Source organism: Sander lucioperca, chromosome 2, assembly GCF_008315115.2.
Source record: "Sander lucioperca isolate FBNREF2018 chromosome 2, SLUC_FBN_1.2, whole genome shotgun sequence".
Taxonomy (NCBI): domain Eukaryota; kingdom Metazoa; phylum Chordata; class Actinopteri; order Perciformes; family Percidae; genus Sander; species Sander lucioperca.
Genome location: NC_050174.1, coordinates 2,792,986 through 2,815,112, shown reverse-complemented (window position 1 = coordinate 2,815,112; position 22,127 = coordinate 2,792,986). Strand labels below are relative to the sequence as shown.

Genomic DNA, 22,127 nt, shown 5'->3' with positions numbered 1-22,127 from the left:
TCTCACATGAGGGCCCTGGCTACTCAGTTCCCCGCCCCAGTCCGACGCCCCTGTTTAGTTGTGTTGCATCTCCTAAATTGTAGATAAAAAAACTACTGTAACCTACTAATTTCCACATAGTGGTTGTAGTTGAGATTTCATCTCTGACAGCCTGTTCCCAAAGCTGAAATGTACTGGGTTTGTTTTATCTTCAGTTAAGTCCAGCTTCAGACATTAAGACCAGAACCTCTGCTTTTGACCAGCATGTCAAGTACCTTGTTTGCTCCTGTTGTTACCATTTGAAGAATATCACAAATCTTTCTCTATCACCAGCTGGGATGTAGATTTTTTTAAATGGCTTTCATTTCTTTAAGACAGGGCTTGTCTTACCACATCCCAGACTCAAAACCAAAGGTGATGAAAACGTTTAAGGTAGTGGCTCCAAGACTTCCATTTAATGCAGGAACAGATCAAGAACCACAGGGAAGTTCTGAAAATTAATATTGTAATCACTGCACTTGTTCAATTCCTATTACAACTATACATGACCTGTCATCCTAACTTCCTATATTTGACTCATGAGGGAATTATGACAAGCTAAGGCATAATCTGTTGGTCATGAGGTAGTCAATATTTGTTAGAAAATGCAGTTGTGTTTTAAGCATTTACCCTTTAAGAATTTAACTGGCTCATGCCAAGAAGTCAACAAAGCGTACCTATTTTCAATACTCTTTATTGAATGAAGCAGCACAAACATTACAAATGTTTACAGAATACTTTTACTTCAAATTGTACAAAAGTTGTACCAAAGAAAAAAATCTAAGTCATAGTAGGTTAATTAAAAGTTTATTGTGCAAATAAAAAAATAAGACATAGTGTTATTGACCGTGGCTAATACTACGGTTAAGAAATGCTGACCTCTTAAAAACAAAAATACTGACCAAGCCTACGGTCCTGCTTGACAACACTTGAATTAGTTTTAATACACAAGAAGTAACTGCTCATTCTTCACAAACCAAAACGAGTGAGCCCTGTTGTCAGAAAATAGAAATTCTCAGTTTTCTTTGTGCTTGGGAATTTGAATGTGCAAGTGTTTGTGTGTATTTGTGTGTGTATGTGAAGGAGTGACATTTTTTTGATGTGCATATGTGAGCTTTTCGGCCTCCTGGGACTCAGTGCATCCTGCCTTAGATAGGTAAGACAGGAGGCCTCACAGACCAACTGTGTATGCACACCATAGAGAAGCGCTTCTGGTGTTCATAGCAAGTTTGTAGTAGTTAATACTGCTGGCGATGCAGTGCTAGTCTAGGCACAGGGTTAGCTTCTTTTCCTACTGGCCCTTTGCCACTGGAGTGAGAGGCGGCACAATGAGCCAGGATCATCCAGCTCAGAAGGGACTTCAGAAATCAGCTGGCGGCTGGTTCTTTCCTCTGATGCTGGAGCATGCCTGTCACACTCACTATGTCCTCTTCAGGGACCTAGAAAATAATAGAGGAAAGTTAAAGCAGTGTCAGTTACGTATTCTCCTCCTTGGGGGCATGGAACAAGCTGTAAACACAACATATTATAATAAAGTTGTTATAGTGAACGTGTTAACAAACAGTTGCCTATTTACACATTCAGCAGACATGGAACCCCTAAATCCACTCTCCCTTTTAGCCTGTGATGTGGTCTCCATCAACTCCTGAGAAAAATATCAGATTCTTTAGCTGTTAAATGCTTAACTACTATTACCAGGTAGTTGCTAACTTTGTCTGGATGTTGGTCAGGTAGTGTCCAGTAGGTTTATCAGATCTTTTACCATGAATACAGCTGCCTGTTGGGGCTGGAACAAAGTTAGCTGTGAGAGTGAACCAAAAGAGTAAAGTTGTGGCCTAAACCAAAACAAAACTATGAGCTGAAAATCAAAGAGGAACAATAGATACATGTAGGGTTGGGTGTGGTCTACATAACAATAAAAATTCAAGAAAGTAACAGACCCAGAATTGAGCCTTGTGGCACTCCACGGGGAAGTATAGCCTGCAAAACCCCAGATTTTCAAATCTAAAAGTTGTATTTCAAAGTTATTGTAGTGTTTGACTGTTCATACCACATAACTTTAATCATACAACACACTACAGTTTCTCAAGACATTGAATAGATTTGAACTATTGCTACAGATTAAAATGATCTAATGTATATCTAGAAGTTTTCCAACCTACCTTGCAGAGGTCATTTCCCCTGATAAACCTATGTACAAGAAGTGTGCAAGCAGAAGACACTGTGATGTCACAGCTAGTTTCTTTTTTAATCAATGGAATTAGCGATTACTAGGCTGGTCTGTGGTTAACATTGATCCCACTCAGGTTTACAAGGTTCCGGTAATGATAGAATATCATGAAAATGATTAAGTGCAACGGCCTTCAATGATTAAGACTCAATGACGTGCTAGATTGCGTAATACAGCTATGAAAGTGAGTTACACACTCTGTAAAAAGAACCATTAGATTCCATTTGGAAACCCAAAGACTCTACATCATGTTGTACATCCTTCATTTTGTTCACTTTTGGTCAGTATTTGGTGACTAGGCTGATTAAACAGCCCAACTTTCTCAGACTAGAAAGTTGTATGAATACTTCACATTGTAATGCAAAGAGGAGGGAGAGCAGAACTAAACAGGATTTCTATTAATGCAGTAATATGAATGACTTGGTTCATCCCCGGTGCACACTCGCAGTCTTTGGGTTTTATAGTTCACTCTATTTTTCACCTAACTTGTTTCTCGAAACCCTTCAAACTAACCCACAAATTAAGCTCTAGGGTATGGTGACTAGAAAGCGGCGTAGCAATATATTTAGGGCTTTAGGGCTTAGATAAGTCTACTATGTCAAAGACTAAAAAGTCAAGGTGAAACCGATCAACAGAAACCACAAAACAGTCTGAGTCTTCTCCAACATAAAGATGGTTAATTACTTAAATTTAGCTTTGCTGATTTACTTGGTGACAGATATTTTGCGATAAGTTTCTGGGTAACGGCAAACAAATAACCCAGATAAACATTTCATGGTAATATTCAAGATAATTTACCCAGAAAAACATTTCATGGTAATATTCAAGATAATATGGATGGCAGGAGTTGTTGACTAGGTTGGCAGACTGCGTCTGTGTGGTAAAGGGTAAAGCAAAATCTATACTGAGATCACTGAAAACACTGTTTGAAATGGATAAACCATAGTTATTTTAATTGGCTCAGGCTGAAAAAGATTTTTACATTGCATTAAAAACTCTAGTACCTATTACATCTTAATTGAATAAACCTTTATTATTGCCTAAATAGTTTATCTATACATTCCACACAAAGATTGTAATGGCCAGGTAATTATACAAATAATGTCCACAATTAAATGCATCTTTAAACGCCATACACAACGCATTAAGTTGGACATCAAACTCAAGGACAAATTGATGTCTGTCTGAATTTGTTCGGTCAAATTCAGACTCCAAACAGGCATGTTTTAGGCAAATAGTCTAAATGAAATAAGGTGTTAAAAAATGCTTTATTTTCTAAATTTGATTTTGATCCATGTGCAAATTCTTATGTGCATTATAAGATTTTTTTAAAATCATATCCTTGCTAATTAATTTGATGAATTTTATAAACATACAAGGCCATATTCTTTTTTTCTTCTTCTCAAATTTAGAGACACGCTTGGATCAGTGAGAACATTCTCAAGCTGATTTGGAATCACCTGCCTTAAGCATTCCTCATGATTAAACCTCACAGGAATGCTGGTTAATGTGACATATTCTTTGTCTTTATCTGTCTATATCTCCCACTTTACGAAACAAGAATCTGAGCTAAGAGTAACCTTCTTTTGAGTCACAACTGGGTCTAAGTTTTGACTTCCATGACAATGATTGAGGTGCCGTGGTAATGGCGTAAAGATGTTGGACTCACCAGAGCATGGTCGAAGCTGAAGGTGCTTATGTAATAGGCAGAGATGTCGCTGTCAGCCAGAGGCTGAGATATCTGGGCAACTATACCACATTCATCTAAAAACAGAGAGTGGAGTATTAGTATCACAATCATTAACAGGTGTTATTAAATTTAAAATCTTTATTGCATAGAAATGTAAGCACATAAAATATCTCATATATTGCCAGTTGTTGCCATTTTGTATTAAGTCTGTTCTCTATGTTCTATGGACTGTAAGTACAACACTGTACATGTAATAAAAAAACACAAGACAATAAAATGGACACTACTGGTGTACCCTTTCACATATTTTAGCAAAAAACTACCCAATCCCTTACAAAGTTAACACCTCAACTGACAAAATAATAAATAAGTTATCACAAAATAAATACAAATGTAAAAAATTTCTTTAAAGTGCTCATATTATGCTTTTTGGCATTTCCCCTTTCCTTTATTGCGTTATATATATATTTTGTGCACGTTGTAGGTTTACAAAGTGAAAAAGCCCAAAGTCCACCCCAAAGGGACTTACCATCTCCAACAGAAAACACTGTTCACAAACTGCTCCAAACAGCTCTATTGTAGTCCAGCCTTTACTTCCGTGACAAACGTGCGTCACTTTGTAACACACGTTATAATGCTCACCTAGCTGCTAGCATGGCACACACTCATACTCTGCATCTGACTGGGTAGTAGTCCTTACCTAGCTACTGCGCATGTGCGACTCCCAACAAAGATGGTACAGAAGTGAGATGCCTCACTCTGTAGCTAAAACAGAGAGCTCAACACACAGGGTGAAAAGAGGAGCTGCAGCAATGTGCAGTACAACAAAAATATGGTGGTTTTTGAAAATTAAACCACATAAACCTATTCTGATATAACCTCTAAATAAAATTATGAACCTGAAAATGAGCATAATATGAGCACTTCAAAATCACAACTGCATCAACAACATTGAAAATAAATATAAAACCTGCAACATCTTGGTAAAATGAAGACTCCTAAAACAATATTTTAGGTGTATTATTTCAGAACCACAAAGTAATTTATATAATAGTATTAGTATATTATGTAAGAGTATTCTAGTCACACGTTAAACAGCTCGTCTGCTCCTTTTAAAGTTTTTAAAGACGACGGTACTGTAGACTCAGTATCTGATGTGTCACCTGAAGATGATGGCAGTGCAAATCACTGAGAACAGACTTTGCTTATATTTGGAACATATTTGGTTGGACGTGGACCATTTCTGAATTGGATTTATGCCACTAGTCAGACACCAAGGCTGTTCCAAAAGCAGATGGGACTTTACCCTATGACTGACGTGCTCTGAACTATAGAGTAAATTACTACAATTTTAGGTATTTAAAAGAAAGTGGCCTCACCAAAGCCCAGCGGTTGTCCCCCTATACGGACCATTCTCCACAACTCCCCGGAGGAACTGGTGAAGAGAAGATCAGCAGGAAACCTAGAGCACAAAGATCAAGCACTGATTTCTCCCAAGCAACCAAGTGCAGACATACACAAGCGCATTCCAGAGATAGACAGGGGAATACCCTCTAATATAAAAATGTGTTGGTGCTGCAACAACGTTTGTGCCATTCCAGCGTTTTAATGTGCATTCTTAAGATGTCAAAAGGTGGACTTGGCCAGTGTAAGGTATTAGGACTCCTTACTGTCTCTGAGCCTCAGTGTCCATCACCAGTGAGATATAGCCATCAATGAGGGAGAAGGAGAAGAACTTGATACAGTCCAAGTCCTGGTTGGGAGACGACTGTGCATCCTCTTTAGGACTACAGAGGAAAAGAGACATTTGGTGACATTAGAGAAGCAAAAGTAGCCTGCATTGTTTAAAGAAAGGGGATTTATAGGATAATAATAATAATAATAATAATAATAATAATAATAATAATAATAATAATAATACAGGAAGTAACACAATACACAGAGAGATAAGTTATTCAAAAGGGATAAAACACAATGATAAAATAATTCTATTAAATATTGTTTTGGATTATATATACAATTTGGATTTATATTATGATCTGCTAAAGACCTGTAGAATAAGGCAGAATGTTTACTTAATGTTCCATTTCCATTTTATTATATTTTAAATTTAGCAATTTTGGTAATCTAGGTAAACTTCCTTTTAGTGTTTCTCTGTCACAGGGCTTCCAAATAGATTTTTTTTCTTTTAATTAAAAAGGAAAGAAGGCAAGAACAAAAGAATATACAACAAAAGAAAGACAAATATTAGCCTTGTATGTAACTTTCCCTGCACAATAATCCCAATAATCAATAATTAATCCTAACTCTCTATGTTGACCCTGTATGACCTGTGTGGCTATCTGCTGTTTATTGTAAAAAGCCAGTGAGCTGATGTCTAGCTTGCATCATGTACCGCCACCTTGTGTTTCAGAGAGGTAATGCAGTGGTGTGAGCAAGTTCCTCACCAGTTGGAATAAAAGAGGACGTCAATGAGCGTGGTGGCGATAGACGGCAGTGTGTCCGGGTCCAGAGACATGACACAGAACTGGTTCTGGGGGATCAGCACCGGGTGAACTGTGGGCTGGATGGCTGGAAGAGCAAGGACACTGTTAGTTTGTAAGAAAAGCTGAACTAGAAGTGTTTTTCAGAAAAAAAGCATAACCAACAGATGCACCGAAGATAATGTTTTCTTATACTCTTACATTTTTCTATTTAAAAAAATAAAATTAAAAATTCATAGAAAGGTCTTTTGAGACATTTTTATAAATGTAAACTGTATTAATCCAGTCTTCTTCAGGCATTTTAACTCAAACAGTTTACTAGGGGATGGATTTCCTGTGTTTGTTTACATTTGCATTATGCAAAACAAAACGGCATTGCCAGTGGTTAAAAAGTTTCCAAATTATTCTGACATATGGATCGAGTTAAAAAAAACATGTTTTGTCTTTGATGTTGACATTAAGCCGGCATCTTAGGGATGCAAAGATTTGAAAGATTGTGAAAGGGTGGACATAGTTTTCAGCATGTTCTGCTCTCTTCGTACAGCATGTTCTGTAACTTCATGGTGACGTAAAAATAACTTCCTGTAAGGGACACAGTGATTCAATGCAGTTCAAATGTTGCTGTATGTTTAAAATTTAGTGTGGACCCAGCCTGTTTGCATTGTTTCTTTATGTAATCTCAAACACAGCAATGTTTGTGTAAGTCAAACATGGCTTTGTTAAGCACAACAGGTGTCCAGCAGGTTCATCTAACTATAAATACACATTTCATTTCACTCTTCATAATGGCACACATGGTTTGATTATTGTCAGAAAAAGCCAGACTTGAACATAAAATAACTACCGACAAGCACTCTTGTTTCTGTACCATTTACTCTGTATGTATCAATTGGTTTCAATAAAAAGTAGTTTTTTTCTCATGGGGCTATTTCTAAAACAAAAATGTATTAAATAATCCTGATGCCTATTTAACAATAATTTCACACACTGCATGTAGAATTTAATGGGGGGTGGGGAACACATGGTTACCTGATTTCACTTATAACTTTAAATTGGCCTATGCAGTTTTTTTTTAGTTTTTTTTTAAGTGATTTATTAAACAGCTTTTATTTTCTAGTGTGATCGTGAAAATAATTACACTGCTGTCTTAAGAAGCCAGCGGCAAACCACAAAAGGACATTTGTTTTGAAGAATTGTTTATTCTGAAAACACAAAATGGAGACCTATATTGTACTGTGTGGTAAATATTGTTTGAACGCTGTATCCAATAAAATATATGGGGGAAAAAAAAGAAGCCAGCGGCTGTTGTGCAATACTCTATATAAAAAAAATGATATACGGCATATTTATGTTTAGACCTTGTATGTGCTGTCTCGGTTAATGTGACTGCCTTACATTCAAATTTGAGCTGTGCAGAGTTACAGAAATATTTTTCAGACTTTAGAAGTGCCAGAGCGACTACAGGAAAGTTTCTCAAGTTTTTTAAACTGGTCTTCCAAAGCGCTGGTTGTACACTGTTACTTGAGTTACTCCTACAATCATACAGGAACAGCAATAATGCATGACTCACATCTGGGTTTTGACCTGTGATCTTAGATCACTTCCTATTTGATGAGTAAGTCTTCAAACTTTGCACAAAGAACCTGAAGGTGGTGGTAGAGGATCTAAACTTCATCCTCTGAGACATGCTCGATCAATACCTGAGAGGTAAGGGAATTCATACTAAACAGGACAGTGACCGATACCTTCTTTTCCGTTCTTCTGGAGGCCGTTGGAAACATCCTGACAATGCATGGGGACAGACTCTCCTCCCACCTCCTTGTAAATATTGAACTCCTCCTCCAGAGTTTGGATGACTACAGACAGGTCTTTCTCTCTCACCTACACACACATGTGGAGCATAAATATCACATAGTCTACAATGAGTTTATTTGCCATACAAGGTCAGTATGCATTGTGTCGTTTGAGGCAACGCCGGCTCCTTTTAAGAGAATATTTGAGCTCAACCAGCAAGTGGCCCATTAATATACTTGCTGACACAAACGTCTGTCAAGGTGTTATCTATTTTTGCTCACTTAACACTTTTGCATGTAATATATCAACTAACTTTTAGTGTCCTCAGCTCTGTCTGGAATTAATTCCTTAACTGCAAAATTGGTGAGTGGACAAAATTCTGTCACTGGGGCTTTTTTTGTCTGGCAGAGCTCAGTAGGTGAAAGGCTTCACTGTGCAATTACAGGTCTGGAGTTTTTATACATTTAGAGAGTTGGAAAAACTGCTCCAGATGTCTCTAAATAATACAACAGTGAACAGCTCACTGTGCTTCTTTAATTTTAAAAAGATACTTGTGAGTGCCGTTTAGACTGGAGTAGAATAGAAAGAAAGTAAAAAGACTGAGGTAGACGGGACTCACCAGGATAAAGTCGGTTTGATAAGTGGAGAGCATGAAGACAGAGACGTGCTGCTGGGCCAGAGGGGCGATGACCGACTTGGCGATCTTGGTCACACCAACAGCCTGTGAGCTGCTGGAGGAGTTGCCATTGGAGACCACGTTGAGCGGCAGCCAGATGGAGCTTTCTACCTTGAGATGCTCTGAGGGCTGGAGCTCTGAGTGGGGTCAAGAAGAGAAAGGTGGGTCAGTGGGCATATGCACAATATCCATGACTTTACACTAATATTTTTAAGAGAACATGTCCAAATAACAGGGATTTGCCAGTCAAAGATCTTTCTTTTCCAAGTTTCGGTTTCAACAGCATTTCAATGACTACTGTATATTTCAATGTGCAGCAGGTCCTAACTACACATTAAAATAGTAATTTAGATGCCGTTGATGCTGTTTTAAAGGGGCACTCCACCCATTTTTCTAACAGGGTACAGTCAGTATTACTCAACCTGTGAAAATAGCTGCATGTCTTGTGTAGCTCTGAAAGGGGGGGTTTATGAAGTCTGAGAAAAAACATTCTGTGTTTGGCTTAAGATGTCAGATATTTGACAGAACACATGCGTTATAAACTAGCGGCATGGAGTTTGAAAGATGCAGTCATTTACCAGGCAAGGAAGGTCTGATGAAATATGCTACTTGGCTTGCTTTATGGGAAATGTAGGATGCATTGTTTTTGGAACTTCACCCATAGTAAAGAACCATAAAAAGTTAGGATATCTCGGCCTTTGCTCCACCAATTGTGACTACTGAAATCTTTGAAATCATTACTGCAAACACTCCTAGTGCCAGCATTACATTATATGTGAGTATTTAAAGTCAAATAGGACAACAGAGCTCTAAAGAAGCCAGTAATAAAGTGTAATCTACGTTAGAATAAAATAAAACACACACTAAATTATTCAGTCATATCTCAGTGGAAAAAGTCTTGAAACAAAGCTTGAACAGCCAAACTGCACCAGTGAAGAGGAACAGCTTTCATAAGCTAATACAAACCATCAGGGAAGTGACAGATGTACTGTATACAACCAACTGTCATGCAAACAACATTTATACAGCAACTACAATAGTGACTTGGTAACTTCAAAGTAAAAGAACCCTTTCGATGAAGGGTTTAACCACATGACAACTTTATGTTTCCGGTGATGCACTCTTAAAGGTCTGTGAAGGTGTAAACTATTAGGCAGCTGTAAGTAACAACTTTCTCTTGATTGCTGCTGAGTATAACGTACGCACTTCCTCTCCCCCACCGTCTGCATCTGCCTTTGCCTTCACCATAAAATGCCCCTGCTATTTATATCGCACAGTAACACAAGTAAAACTTGTGTGTAGTAGGTTGTTTTTTTTTTTTAAACGGGTCAAAGGTCAAACAGGGAGATCCCTCAGACGCAGCTGTAACAACCTGAGTCTGTAAGCCAAAATGTCAAACCAGGATATTTCACTCTTTTGTACCAAAATAAGACTTGAATGGAAGCTGGCAGCTACCTGGGAAACAGGTGTCTATCCAGGAGACACTGAAACAAAGAGATACTGGGGTGATGACTGAGTCATGGCACCCCAATCTTTTAAGAGTGTCTCTTAAAAAAACAGGTCCAAACGAAGAATACATTAATAGCTTCCCAGCTCTTCATACACTGCTCAACTACAACGAGGGGAAGAATTCCTGAATGCTTAGTAGGACAGAAAACTTTCTTTTGCATGTTTACAATATCAGAAACCTTCAGAGGAGACACACACATTTTTGGTTATGGTTTTTATTACCATTCATTCAGCTAACTAAAAGCATTACCAAATGGCGCCGTCTACCTCCTGTAGTGAATACTCCTTTTTCTTTACTCTCTTTCAAAGAGCCCCTGTTCTGGTTGGCATAATTTGTCACAGACGGCCCCTTGTGGTTTCGCTACACCAGCTTTTACCTCTTAAAATAGGCACTCAGTTAGAAGGAGAGCAAAGGAAACAGAGAGAGAAACAGAGCACCCGAAGGCAATATTTGCCTTTAACAACTACATCTGTGTAAAAGGACTAGACAAAAATGGCTGGATGAGGAGTGGATGGGACTACAACATGTCCACAGTAAGTTTTACTGTGGGCTCTGTCTCAAGAGTGTAGCCGGACTGAAGGGAACATTCTAAAAAGGGCCTAAGTAACTTATAAAATACTTTAATAATTGGATTGATGAATCTATCCATTATCTTCTTTGTCTAACAATCGTTCAGGGTATAAGACAATTTAAAAAATAAAAAGGCATATATCCATTACAATCGACTAAGAAAAAGTCTACAGAATTTCTCCCCCCTTCGCGTTTAGCTGTCTTTACAGTTAAATTTACCCAACAAACGGTGGGTTAGGCACCAAAAAGACTAGTTAAGATTACCAAAAAGTGAAGGGGGAGATAATTCCAGGCAGCTGGGAGATCTTCTGCTGCTACACAACGGTTTGATTGAGAGATCCCTAGCGGCAGAAAATTACATATTGCACATCTAAAGTGTAAATTTGTTGGAGTTCCCCTTCAAGTTTCCAAATTTGATATTGGTGGTAGCTTCCCTAAAACTTGTTTGGTTGACGTTCATCAGTACATGTCTTGCAACATTTTGTATCAGTACAAAATGTTAAACCAAGGTACAGTACATTCATGTATTGTATTCTACCTACCAAACACTACACTACAAAGATTAGTATATAGTGTATAATTTATGTATGGTATCACGTTATGGTGTACAAGTGGGACTAAAGCGGTCAGAGGGTAGCAGGACAAACCCCTGCCCGATGAAAGATGTGTGTGCACAAGGGTGCTTTACCTTTGAACCCTTCCTCGTCAAGGACGACTGTGTAGTTCTCTGGTGTCTCCGTCAGACTGAAAAACTTACATCTGAAACAGGAGAGGAAGTACAGATGAACAGAGGCATGCAGTTTAGGTAGATAAAATAAGGAGGAGCGAGGAAAGAGAGTAGAAGAACAGTTATTAATTTGCAACCAATAATAGGAAGTTACCAGGAATCAAGTAAATAGGGTCCCCTTGAAATCCACACTGGTTTCAGGACTGGCTTTCACTCAATAAACACAAGACGCAAGCTCATTATTATGCCAGCATCGCTCCTTTGTCTACAGCAAATGGTGGGTAACACATCAAACTGGGGCACTGCTTCAGTTACCAACTGCCGCATTCAAGGAAAGACCGGGCAATCCCACTCTAAATATTATGATATGCGAGCTTCAATATTTACAGGATGTTTAGATGCATCTGCTATTAAAATCTAGTTGTTTTTTTTGCAACAGCACCACTCAGGTCTGCATTTTTCCGGCTTTGAGTCATCCACCAATCTGCAATTTTCAAAAAGTTACTTTTGCTACCTTCTTCTACTTTGTTCTAAAGAAAGAGCCACTTTGGTTAAATATTTGAAAAGACGGTGCAGTTTTACCACCTAATACAGCCCATTGGGGTTAAAAAGGTACAAAGAAAAGACAGAAAAAATGACCAGCTGGTATCAGGTGTTGTCATTTGGGATCTGCACCTTTACATTCCTTGATTACAATGTACTATACATTCAATCTTTTTTTCTTTTCTTGGATAACATCAGCTTTTAAAGGCCATTTTACTTCAAATCTAATTTCTGGATGTGAGAAATCCTTCTTGTTCTACATGGCCATATACACTGAGCTTTCAAAACACTCAACTCAAACTCTTAAGGGCTTCAAGGGTTTTTTACTTTCTGGGGAAGATTTCCTACCACTGTTAAGATTCCATACTAGACACCTAACTCTATACTAATGTAATAGATTTAGGAGGAGTTATTCCAGGCAGCCAGGGTTCTTGAAGAACAAGTCCAGTTTATTTTCGTCACAGACTGGAGCACTTCCAAGACTTGGAAAATACTCCTGGTTGAATCATGAGTACAAGCAACTGCATTAGAAATTACGTTTAAAAAAAAATGAAAACTCAAAACATACAAGCCTGTGTACATAAAAACACGAGGAAAAAAGTCAACTACAACTTCAGAATCAGAAAGGGCTTTATTGCCAAGTACGTTGCACATACGAGGAATTTGTCATGGTGTTGTTGGAGCATGTCACACATACAAATATAAGAAGGATAAAAAGAATATAAACAATATAAGTATAAACATATACACACACTATGTATTAATTAAATTAAATTTAAATAAATAGTAAAATAAGTTAAACAGTAGTAAAAAGGAACGCTACAGCAGAGTAGGTACAGTGGCATGAGGAGCCAGAGGTGGGGTGTGGAGAGAGTCAGGGTGGTTTCCGGGCCTTGTTTAGAAGGCTAGTGGCGGAGGGGAAAAAACTGTTTATGTGGCGTGAGGTTTTGGTCCTGCTGGACCTCAGCCTCCTGCCAGAGGGGAGTGGCTCAAAGAGCTTGTGTCCGGGGTGGGAGGGGTCAGCCACAATCTTTCCAGCACGCTTCAGAGTCCTGGTGGCGTATAGGTCCTGGAGCGGCGGCAGATTGCAGCCAATCACCTTCTCAGCTGACCGAATGACACGCTGCAGCCTGCCCTTGTCCTTGGCAGTGGCAGCAGCGTACCAGATGGTGATGGAGGATGTGAGGATGGACTCAATGATGGCTGTGTAGAAGTGCACCATCATTGTCTTTGGCAGGTTGAATTTCTTCAGCTGCCGCAGGAAGTACATCCTCTGTTGTGCTTTCTTCACGAGGGAGCTGATGTTCAGCTCCCACTTGAGATCTTGGGAGATGTAGTTCCCAGGAAGCGGAAAGACTCCACAGTGTCAATTGTGGAGCCACAGAGGGTGATGGGGGCAGGTGGGGCTGGGTTCTTTCTGAAGTCCACAACCATCTCCACTGTCTTTAGAGCATTGAGCTCTAGGTTGTTTTGCTTGCACCAGGTCACAGACCTTCTAAGGCGCACTATAGTTAAAAACATTCAATCACTTACAATCATGCTTTGTCTTGGAACGAAAAGCTGAAGCAAAAGATGACATTTTGTAGAAAATGATTAGCAATTTAGGTGGGCTTACAATCGGGGTGAATTTTACATGAATTCGGCAACTATGGCGCCAATTGGGATCCAGCTCTGATTTGCACCTCTGACAAACTTCTGCATAGAATGGGTGTCTGAAGCTCACAGGTATTGTAGTATTCAGAGCCAGCACCATACTTTTTTCAGAAACATAATAATTTAGTAAATTTAGTATTATTAAATTATCCAGGAGATATTAGTGTTTCTATGATGAGAAACACTGAGAATATCATTGAAGGAAAACTTTACTTTCCACAACTAATGGCTCACCCCATTTTGCAACTCTAGAGGAGCAAATTAGGTGAATTTTTAAGGAATAATTTGACCTTTTGAGAAACCTTGTTATCGTACAGTACATTCTTTTTTGGTAGAGACAAAATATAAGCAATTTCTACACAGATGACCTCTCTTTGTTTTCTTTGAAACCCTAAAAAAGGAAGCGCTACATATTCCTGTTTTTCCTAAAACGCTTCACTAGAGGTACACTTCCTCTGCTTATCAGTCAGCTGAGGCTATTACAGTAGAAGCCTGAGTGAGACTGCAATACTCCTGACTCAGCACAAAGTAATCCCTGCCATGAGATGGGACAATTGCCCCACAGAGAGACAAAGAGAGAGACAGAGAGAGAACACTGCAACACTAACTACCAGCTGTGCTAGTGAGTTCCGCCAGCCCATTGTGTTACAATACCCCCCTCCTTTCCTGTTGACCTTTCACCTTCCCCAGCTCGCAGTTTCCTGCAGGTACTGTGTGCCAAGTATCTATGCTGCCAGTGAGACTGATCAAGTGTGGAGCTGTATCACATGTGGTGTGTCTTTGGAGAAGACAGCAAAGGCTCTTATATTACACCTGTTAAGGCAGCCAAAGCTCAGCCACGTGTGTTGTCAAGCAACCTAAAGGAAATCCATCTGTGAGACAACTGTGCTTGTTTGGTTTCCTGTTGGTGTAGAACAGATAAGACTGATACGATGCTTCACCTAAGCTTCATTACGGAATACCGACAAGCAAACAGGACAATCTGTTTGCCTAACATTGTTTTTACAATCACTATTCAATCCTCTACTGTCACTGTCACAGTCGAAAGAAGATTGCTGTTACCTACAATTGGTACATCCCTGGAATTCTTATGAAGAGAAAACGTGTTATCTCTTGTTGGGGAAATGCAATATACAGTACACTGACTTTTATTTCCTTCCAAAAAATGAATCTGTTCAATAACAATAAGATACAGCCATGTGAAAAAATTAGGACACCCATGCTAAAGAATTAAAATAGCCCCACATCATCACATACCCTTCACCATACCTAGAGATTGGCATGGTTTTATTTCAGTTATCCAAATAGCTGGTCTGATTTGCATTGAAAGATGATTTTATGGAAAATACCCCATGCCAATCTCTAGGTATGGTGAAGGGTATGTGATGATGTGGGGATATTTTAATTCCAAAGGCCAAGGGAACTTTATCAGGATGCATAGTATCCTGGATCCATGAAATAACTGGCCTTTAAAAATAAAAATCTGCCTGCCTCTATGGGAATTTAACATAGGGGTGTACGTACTTATGCCCCCTGTATTTTAAGGAAGAACATTTATTTATTTACGATACATTATTCATTCATTCGTGTCCATAAAGATTGGATTTTTCCTCATTTTTTTAATTAAGGCATTAAGATCAATTTGCAAAAGATAATTTTTTTTATTCCTCTTTTTAGTCAACTTTAGCATGGGTGTCCTAATTTTTTCACATGACTGTATGTATGTAAGTTATGTATCACTTAGTAGAAATTTGTAGAATAAATGCATAGAGGTTTGATAAATATGTAGGTCCAGCAACACACCTAACATCTCCCCACAACAAAGCTTTCGGTCCTTAACCTTACATCTACCCTTGCCTCCACATCAACACGAGAGAAAAACAGACGAGTAAAGGACAAATGGAGCCCAAAGGAAACGGTACTGTATGCAAGGGTCGGGTTATGCTCAAACAAAACTAGTTTACATGACGTGTTGGAAATCAAATGTGTTTATAGCTGTACCGAACATTCAAAAGCAGAGTATAAAGCAGCTTGTCATAGAGAGAAGGGAGATGCAATATCATTTAAATATGAGGATAACGGCGATATCATTTAAATATGAGGATAACGGCGCACATTTTCAGGCAGTCTCTCTTGGAATACATTGATAGTGTTGCACTCGGCGGTCAAGAAGAACATTTTTTTTTTTTTTTTTAAAAAGAGCTAGAGAGAAAGGTTTAAACCCTGGCTCTTTTCTTACCTGCACTGACCGGGCCAATCATGGCGTGACGTGGGTGTGAATGCCGGATCGTGGGTTTCGAAAAGTTACAGAAATTGTCAAACACAGCTCAGTTCTGATGTGGGAAGGTGTGTGTGTGTGGGCGGTTGTTTTCAAATCTATTCAAACATCCAACAAGCACTTCTGAAGAAGCATACTGGCATCTTAACCATGAACCACCTTCTGATACACACGTCTTAAACTAAAGAGGGATGTTCAGTTTTAACAAACACAAAAACATAACTGCCCCATATTTTTCCTCGCTACAACCTTTCAAAAAGAAACAAAGACATTATCAACAGTACATAAAAAGAAAAACATTGTCCTCATCATCCCCCATGTCTCCAAAATAGCCTGTAATCATTGAGAAAAATACAAACTACCACCAACCAGCCCTTTTCCATCACAATGATTAGTGGATTAATCAGAGTTGCACGAATTTGTAAATTTCAGCTTCTCTAATGTGAAAAAGTGCTGCTTTTCCCAGTTTCACATCACTGTACTTGGAATGTTCTTTGGTTTTGGACTGTTGGTGAATTTTGGCTGTGCGAACATTTCAATGATTAATCAAGCAAATTTGTACAGCACTCCTTAACAGAGACACATAGCCTGTGTGTGATCACTGCTGGCAGTGAGTTTGAAAACAAGTTCCTTCAACTGAAGCATGAAGGAACATGAAGAGGAGGAGACAGGAAAATAACCAAAAGGGACGAGGAAGCAACAGGTAGCGAGGGAGCGGCCGAGTGGGGAAGATGAAAACCTAGCACACAGGAGTCTGGACTTTGATCCAGCTGCACAAAGTGATGGGCGGTAGCTGCACTGTGGGAAGGTGGTGGTGGGTGTTCTGCAACTGATGCTCCAGCTGAGGAAACATGATAAGAGCGGACCAAACTGATGTTTTTGAAGTATGAAGAGTGTGCCTCGAGCCATCGGAGCCCCATCGTCAGTGGACGACCAAGCTGTCTGCTACCTATGCAGCTTAAAACAAACCAATGTTCTCTGTAGCGTTCTCACGGCCTCCTCTCTTTTCAGAACAATGGGGACATTTTTTTTTTTAATTGAAATCCCTGCATGTTAGAGAGGGGGCTTGTGTAAACGAGGGGAGCGAGAGCCCCAACCTTGACAGATCACTGAAGCAGACAAGTGGAAAACTCCCCACGGGTTTCTGGCTCAGCTGAGGCATTGTTCCAACCCATGCTCTCGTTAGTGAGCCGCTGAAGAAAAGAAAGCAGGACTGTGTGGAGCCTGCAGGGCTGCACCCATAGTACAGTAAGCTTGATATATCTGGCTGATGCTGGCCTTTGATAGTTACCACACCCATAAACTCCAAACAACAACTAAGGACAATAAAAGACTACAAACTAACAGCGTGCAAGCCTGGTCCATACCCCCCCCCCCCAATGGGAGGACTGATTCACATACTTCCGAGTTTAATAAGAGTGTATAATACATGGCTGATGCATACATGCATACCCTTTTTGCAAAGGTGCATGTAGATAGACACATGTATACAAAATTCCCACATTCTCTCGCCTTAACCCATACCACTACAGCACTTACCTAGCCTTATTTATAGTCCGAACCTAATACCAAACCCAAGACTTGACCTAAATCATATTGTAACTGTTTGGGTTTGTGCTTCTTGGTTGTGGTAGCTTGGAGTGTGGTAAAAACTCACAGCCGCACTGGTACTGGAATTTTCAAAATGCTCCTCGTTTTTTCTAACATACACATCGACCTTATCAAGCCCTGTTGTATGGCTATTATTTCCTCATACATGAACAAAACAGAGGCCACACGTAACAAAACGTCACACTTGAGTTGAGAGGCAAAGTAAACAGGAGCTCAGCAACATGCATCCGTCTGCAACAGGTGCGTTGTCCAACTAACTGCATAAACTGTATAAATGTAATGACGTTGCTTCTCTCGCATGTAGGCAACACAGTATGTCTTAAGGTACATTTCACAATTTCGACTGTTACAATATGTCCCTCACTTTTGAGAGGATTTGACAGTTCTCACACCTTAACCCTTTGATGACATGTAGTCAGTAACTAAATGTTGCTCACCTTCACAGCTAACAGTGTTGCTGATATTTCTAGACAAGGCAAAGTCTTTGACTTCTTTCATCCTCTGCACCACAGGTGCCTCAGTTGTGTTGGATGGTGTTGAAGGAAAATCTATCTTCTTACAATTTGGGATAAGCCTGGCTCTTATAAGCAATTACTTTCTTAAAATTCTGCTCAGGACTGCTTTGCAAAACTTTGCGTGCATTCTCAGGGAGTTGTGCTCTAATGAATAGCAGGGGCCTGAAAAAGGGAGATGGATAAAACCAACTGAAGCAATCAAGCTTGTTTTTGCTCCATTGTTTTGAGTTGCTATGAACTCAATCTTCACCACCACTCCCCAATCGGCATCGTCTATACGTTGACAAGGGTGGTGGGGGCTACCCCGCTATAGAAAAAACAATCAGGAAAAACACATCCACACCAGAGTTCGACATAACTCTAAAGCATGCACAACAACACACTGAAAAACAGACTGGCCTGCTCCAAGGAAGTGCAGCCTGCATGCTTTATCTAGTTCAGTCTAAGCCCAGCCCTCTTTTTCCCCTCTTGACACTGAAAACATCACAGAGCCTGTTCAAATGAAAATGTAGGCTCACACTTTTTGAAAGAAATAAAAGAAATACCCCTTCAAAGATTCTTTGTCTTTCCATTGGTTATGGCCTGGGTATTACAGCGACCATAGCCTCGCATTGCAAGACCTTCCCCCGCAGGACTGTGGAGGAGGGTCTGGCTAGTCCACAGAGCATTCCAGGATGGGAGAAAAACAAGTTCTGGTTAATTGGCATTTCTTTAAACCAATCACAATCGTCTTGGGCGGCGCTAAGCCCCAGACACAATGATGGTGCCTCTGCAAAATAGCCTGTACGTTCAAAAGTTGTTTTAGTCGTGCAACAGAAAACTCAGATTGGACAGATAGTCTAGCCAGCTGTCTGGATTTCCCTGCAGAGATCTGATGAGCAGTTAACCATAGTCCTCATAAATCCACCTGGAGGTTAGAATGCCAACACAAAGAAAGCAGAAGGTGTGGGACATTCGGCCTAAAAAGAGGGACCTCCGGCGGAATTTCCAGCGGCACCAGAACAATCCCCGAAATAGACTACAGTGACCACATGCTGTTTGTTAGTCAACTTTTATTCTGAAAATACTGACCACTTCATACCAGGGGTTACAAATTTGTTCCTGCTAGCTAGGCTATTTACACATCTTACTGTAAATTCTAACAAGCAAAGTGATGTGATATTTTGAATGTCTGACAAGTTTTATTTTTATCAAATATGTGTTTCATAGTCACAGCTGTGAAGCTCAGTGTGATGTCATTCAGTGTGATTCATATCCAGTCATACAAGTGCAATCATAAAAGGCTGGGTGGAGAATATTCTTTCATTGTGAAAAGCATACATGGTCTATTACCATAATTCATGATGAAAACAAAAAGCAGTAAACATACCGCACCTAGGTCTGAACAACAACACAGTGAAAAACAGCCAAGCCTGCTAATCCAAGGAAGTGCAGCCTGCATGCTTTTCTGGTTCATTCTGTGCCCAGCCTCCTTTTTTTTCCCCCAGACACTGAAAGCATCACAGAGCCTATTCAGATGGAAAAATAGGCTTGCACTTTTGGAATAAAACTAAACAGACTGTAAATCTGGGGATCAGATCCTGATCATTTACAATTATTCATTAAGAATGAGTTGGCCTTTACCTTAGAAATACTGGCACAATTACAGCACAACCTTGTATTATTCACAGTGACTAGTTATTTATGTAGTATAGCAGTTTATAAGGTGGTAGAAGTCATCATGCAAGTGTGTCTAGTATGAACATGTTAAAACCTACTGTATTGCCCAATACTCTGAGACAAATGAGTGCTGAGGGATGCAGCTAGGCGTGAACAGATGTGAAGCGTTTGACAGGACAAGATATGAATCTCATTTCTCTATAGTTGACAAGACATGGTCAGCAAATGTTTTCCAGGATCATCCACTTATGCAGACAAGGGCTAGTCCTGTCACCTAGTAAACCGATTATTAAAGGGCCGTGGTGTTGCTAATATTCATATGATGCTTAGGATAAACAAATCCTGAAGGACATTGTGTTATCTAGACTTCAGACATCACTGAGCACAAATGCGACCAGAGGAGGAAAATCTTCCCTGACATTTGCGTACAACTTCTTTGGAACTTGACTTGAGAGCAGTAGCTGAGCCACTGCCTGTCCTATATCATGGGCAGCTCAAAGACAGATGTTAAGCTCTTTTTCTAGCCATGCATATGTGGGGCAGCCAGAGCAATAAACAATTACATAACAAAGGGAGGATATCCAGGGATTAACTGAAAACTGGTACTAATGCCAACATGAGATCCGGACAACTTGCAAACTGCATGTTGATTTTGAGTAAAGGAGGTAAAAGGTCGAGTTTGTGTTGGAGAAACAAGGTCCCACATAAATACAGTGCAGGCTTTAACATGATTGATCATTGCTGGTCTTACGTTCATTAGAAGCACTATGCATTGCAAAGCATTCATGCATGCATTTTACAGGACTACAAAGTAAATGCACGTTCACATATGAGAATTCCCTGTTAACTAAACTGCTGCAGGTTTTGTGCAAATGTAACCTAGATTATAAAAATATGTATAGCCTAATGAATGCAATCATATCCCCATTGTAAGAATAAGTTCATAAAGAATAATTTATTTTGGCTAATGAGCAGTTGTCATAAACTACTGTTATTCCCAACAGCTATGCATTGCAGTATATCACACATGGAGGCAGAGCAGGGCATGCAGCACAGGCAAATAACGCAGTAATGGCTCGGCCACCCAGTGAATGAATAGGCGCTGTGTGGTTATCTACTCATATATTCGTACTGGATTACCAAGGTGATTCACTCCGGAGCGACACAATCTGACCCCAATCATGAGTCTCCTTACCGTGTCCTGTTCCGAAGAAATATCAGTTTAATCAGGGGGTGTGTGAAATTCACCAGCCCATTCTTGCATATGCTGGTAACCCGTAGCCTGTGGTCCAATATGTGTAAGTCCATACTGGCGGTTGCGAGCAGTGCGGTCTCCTCGGTGTGCATGTGCATGCGGCGGAGAAAACGCCTTCTTAGCTGACTGATATCATTCAAATGTTAAATATAGGCCTGGATGATGAGCATTACCAACGACAGCAGACACCACGTCCCGCAGAACGCTGTGCTCGAAAAACATCCGATGCAATCCGACTCCAGCCTTGCTGAACTACTGTATATTCAAATAAAGGGGACAGCCCCAGAAATGACACGCCCCCTCCTCTTAAAGGTACAGGTTTATGATGTTAAATGTCTCGCGCATGCAGAGCGATTCCCCTTATGGTGAAGGTGCGAGTAGACGTTTTAAATTCCGGTATAGTGAATTTTGTCCTTAAAATTAAATGATGTAGCATACACTATATGGCTAAAATATGTGTCCACATTTGGGGGAACAAAATTTCAAAAGTGTACAAAAACTTTAATCTAAAAATGACAAGTTGTGGTTTAACAGTCAGGGTCGTGTGCATGTAAAATGTGCTATATCTTATATACAGCCTATGGTTATGTAAGACTGTCTTGGTTCAACTTCCTGGAGCTTGCACTGGTTGCCAAGCATATGTGCCTTGCCAAGAAGCCCCCGTAAAACCACAAAGTGTTTACACGTTTTTGTATGGATTAAACAAACAAGACATAACATTTTAATAAGTGATCTTCAGAGATGCTGGTAAACAGATTATATTACCTTTGGACAGAGCCAGATAAACCATTCCCCCAGTTTCCAGTCTTTATGCTAAATTAAGATAATCAGATGCTGTAGCTTCCGATTTATGTGACAGATGCAGTCATTGACAGCAATAAGTGGTGTTGATCTTTTTATCTAAATCTCGGTAAG

At 39.7% G+C, this 22,127-nt stretch overlaps 1 protein-coding gene and 2 long non-coding RNA genes across 3 annotated transcripts; 1 reads left to right on the top strand and 2 right to left on the bottom strand.

The window, feature by feature from the left end:
* Window positions 1-697: 697 nt before the first annotated feature.
* Window positions 698-21,468, bottom strand: castor1 (cytosolic arginine sensor for mTORC1 subunit 1). The gene is made up of 9 exons (XM_031305631.2): window positions 21,153-21,468; window positions 11,660-11,730; window positions 8,835-9,028; window positions 8,167-8,302; window positions 6,386-6,509; window positions 5,609-5,725; window positions 5,318-5,400; window positions 3,918-4,012; window positions 698-1,457 (listed from the first exon to the last, which is right to left on the bottom strand). Exons 1-9 carry the CDS (start codon window positions 21,308-21,310, stop codon window positions 1,386-1,388), a joined length of 1,050 nt encoding a protein of 349 aa, XP_031161491.1. The 5' UTR covers window positions 21,311-21,468; the 3' UTR covers window positions 698-1,385.
* On the top strand, window positions 2,922-3,163 carry LOC116054204. The gene is made up of 2 exons (XR_004106022.1): window positions 2,922-3,025; window positions 3,077-3,163. It is a non-coding gene; the product is annotated as an uncharacterized LOC116054204 (long non-coding RNA).
* LOC118496566 lies at window positions 12,791-15,446 on the bottom strand. The gene is made up of 2 exons (XR_004899154.1): window positions 13,734-15,446; window positions 12,791-12,852 (listed from the first exon to the last, which is right to left on the bottom strand). It is a non-coding gene; the product is annotated as an uncharacterized LOC118496566 (long non-coding RNA).
* Window positions 21,469-22,127: the final 659 nt, after the last annotated feature.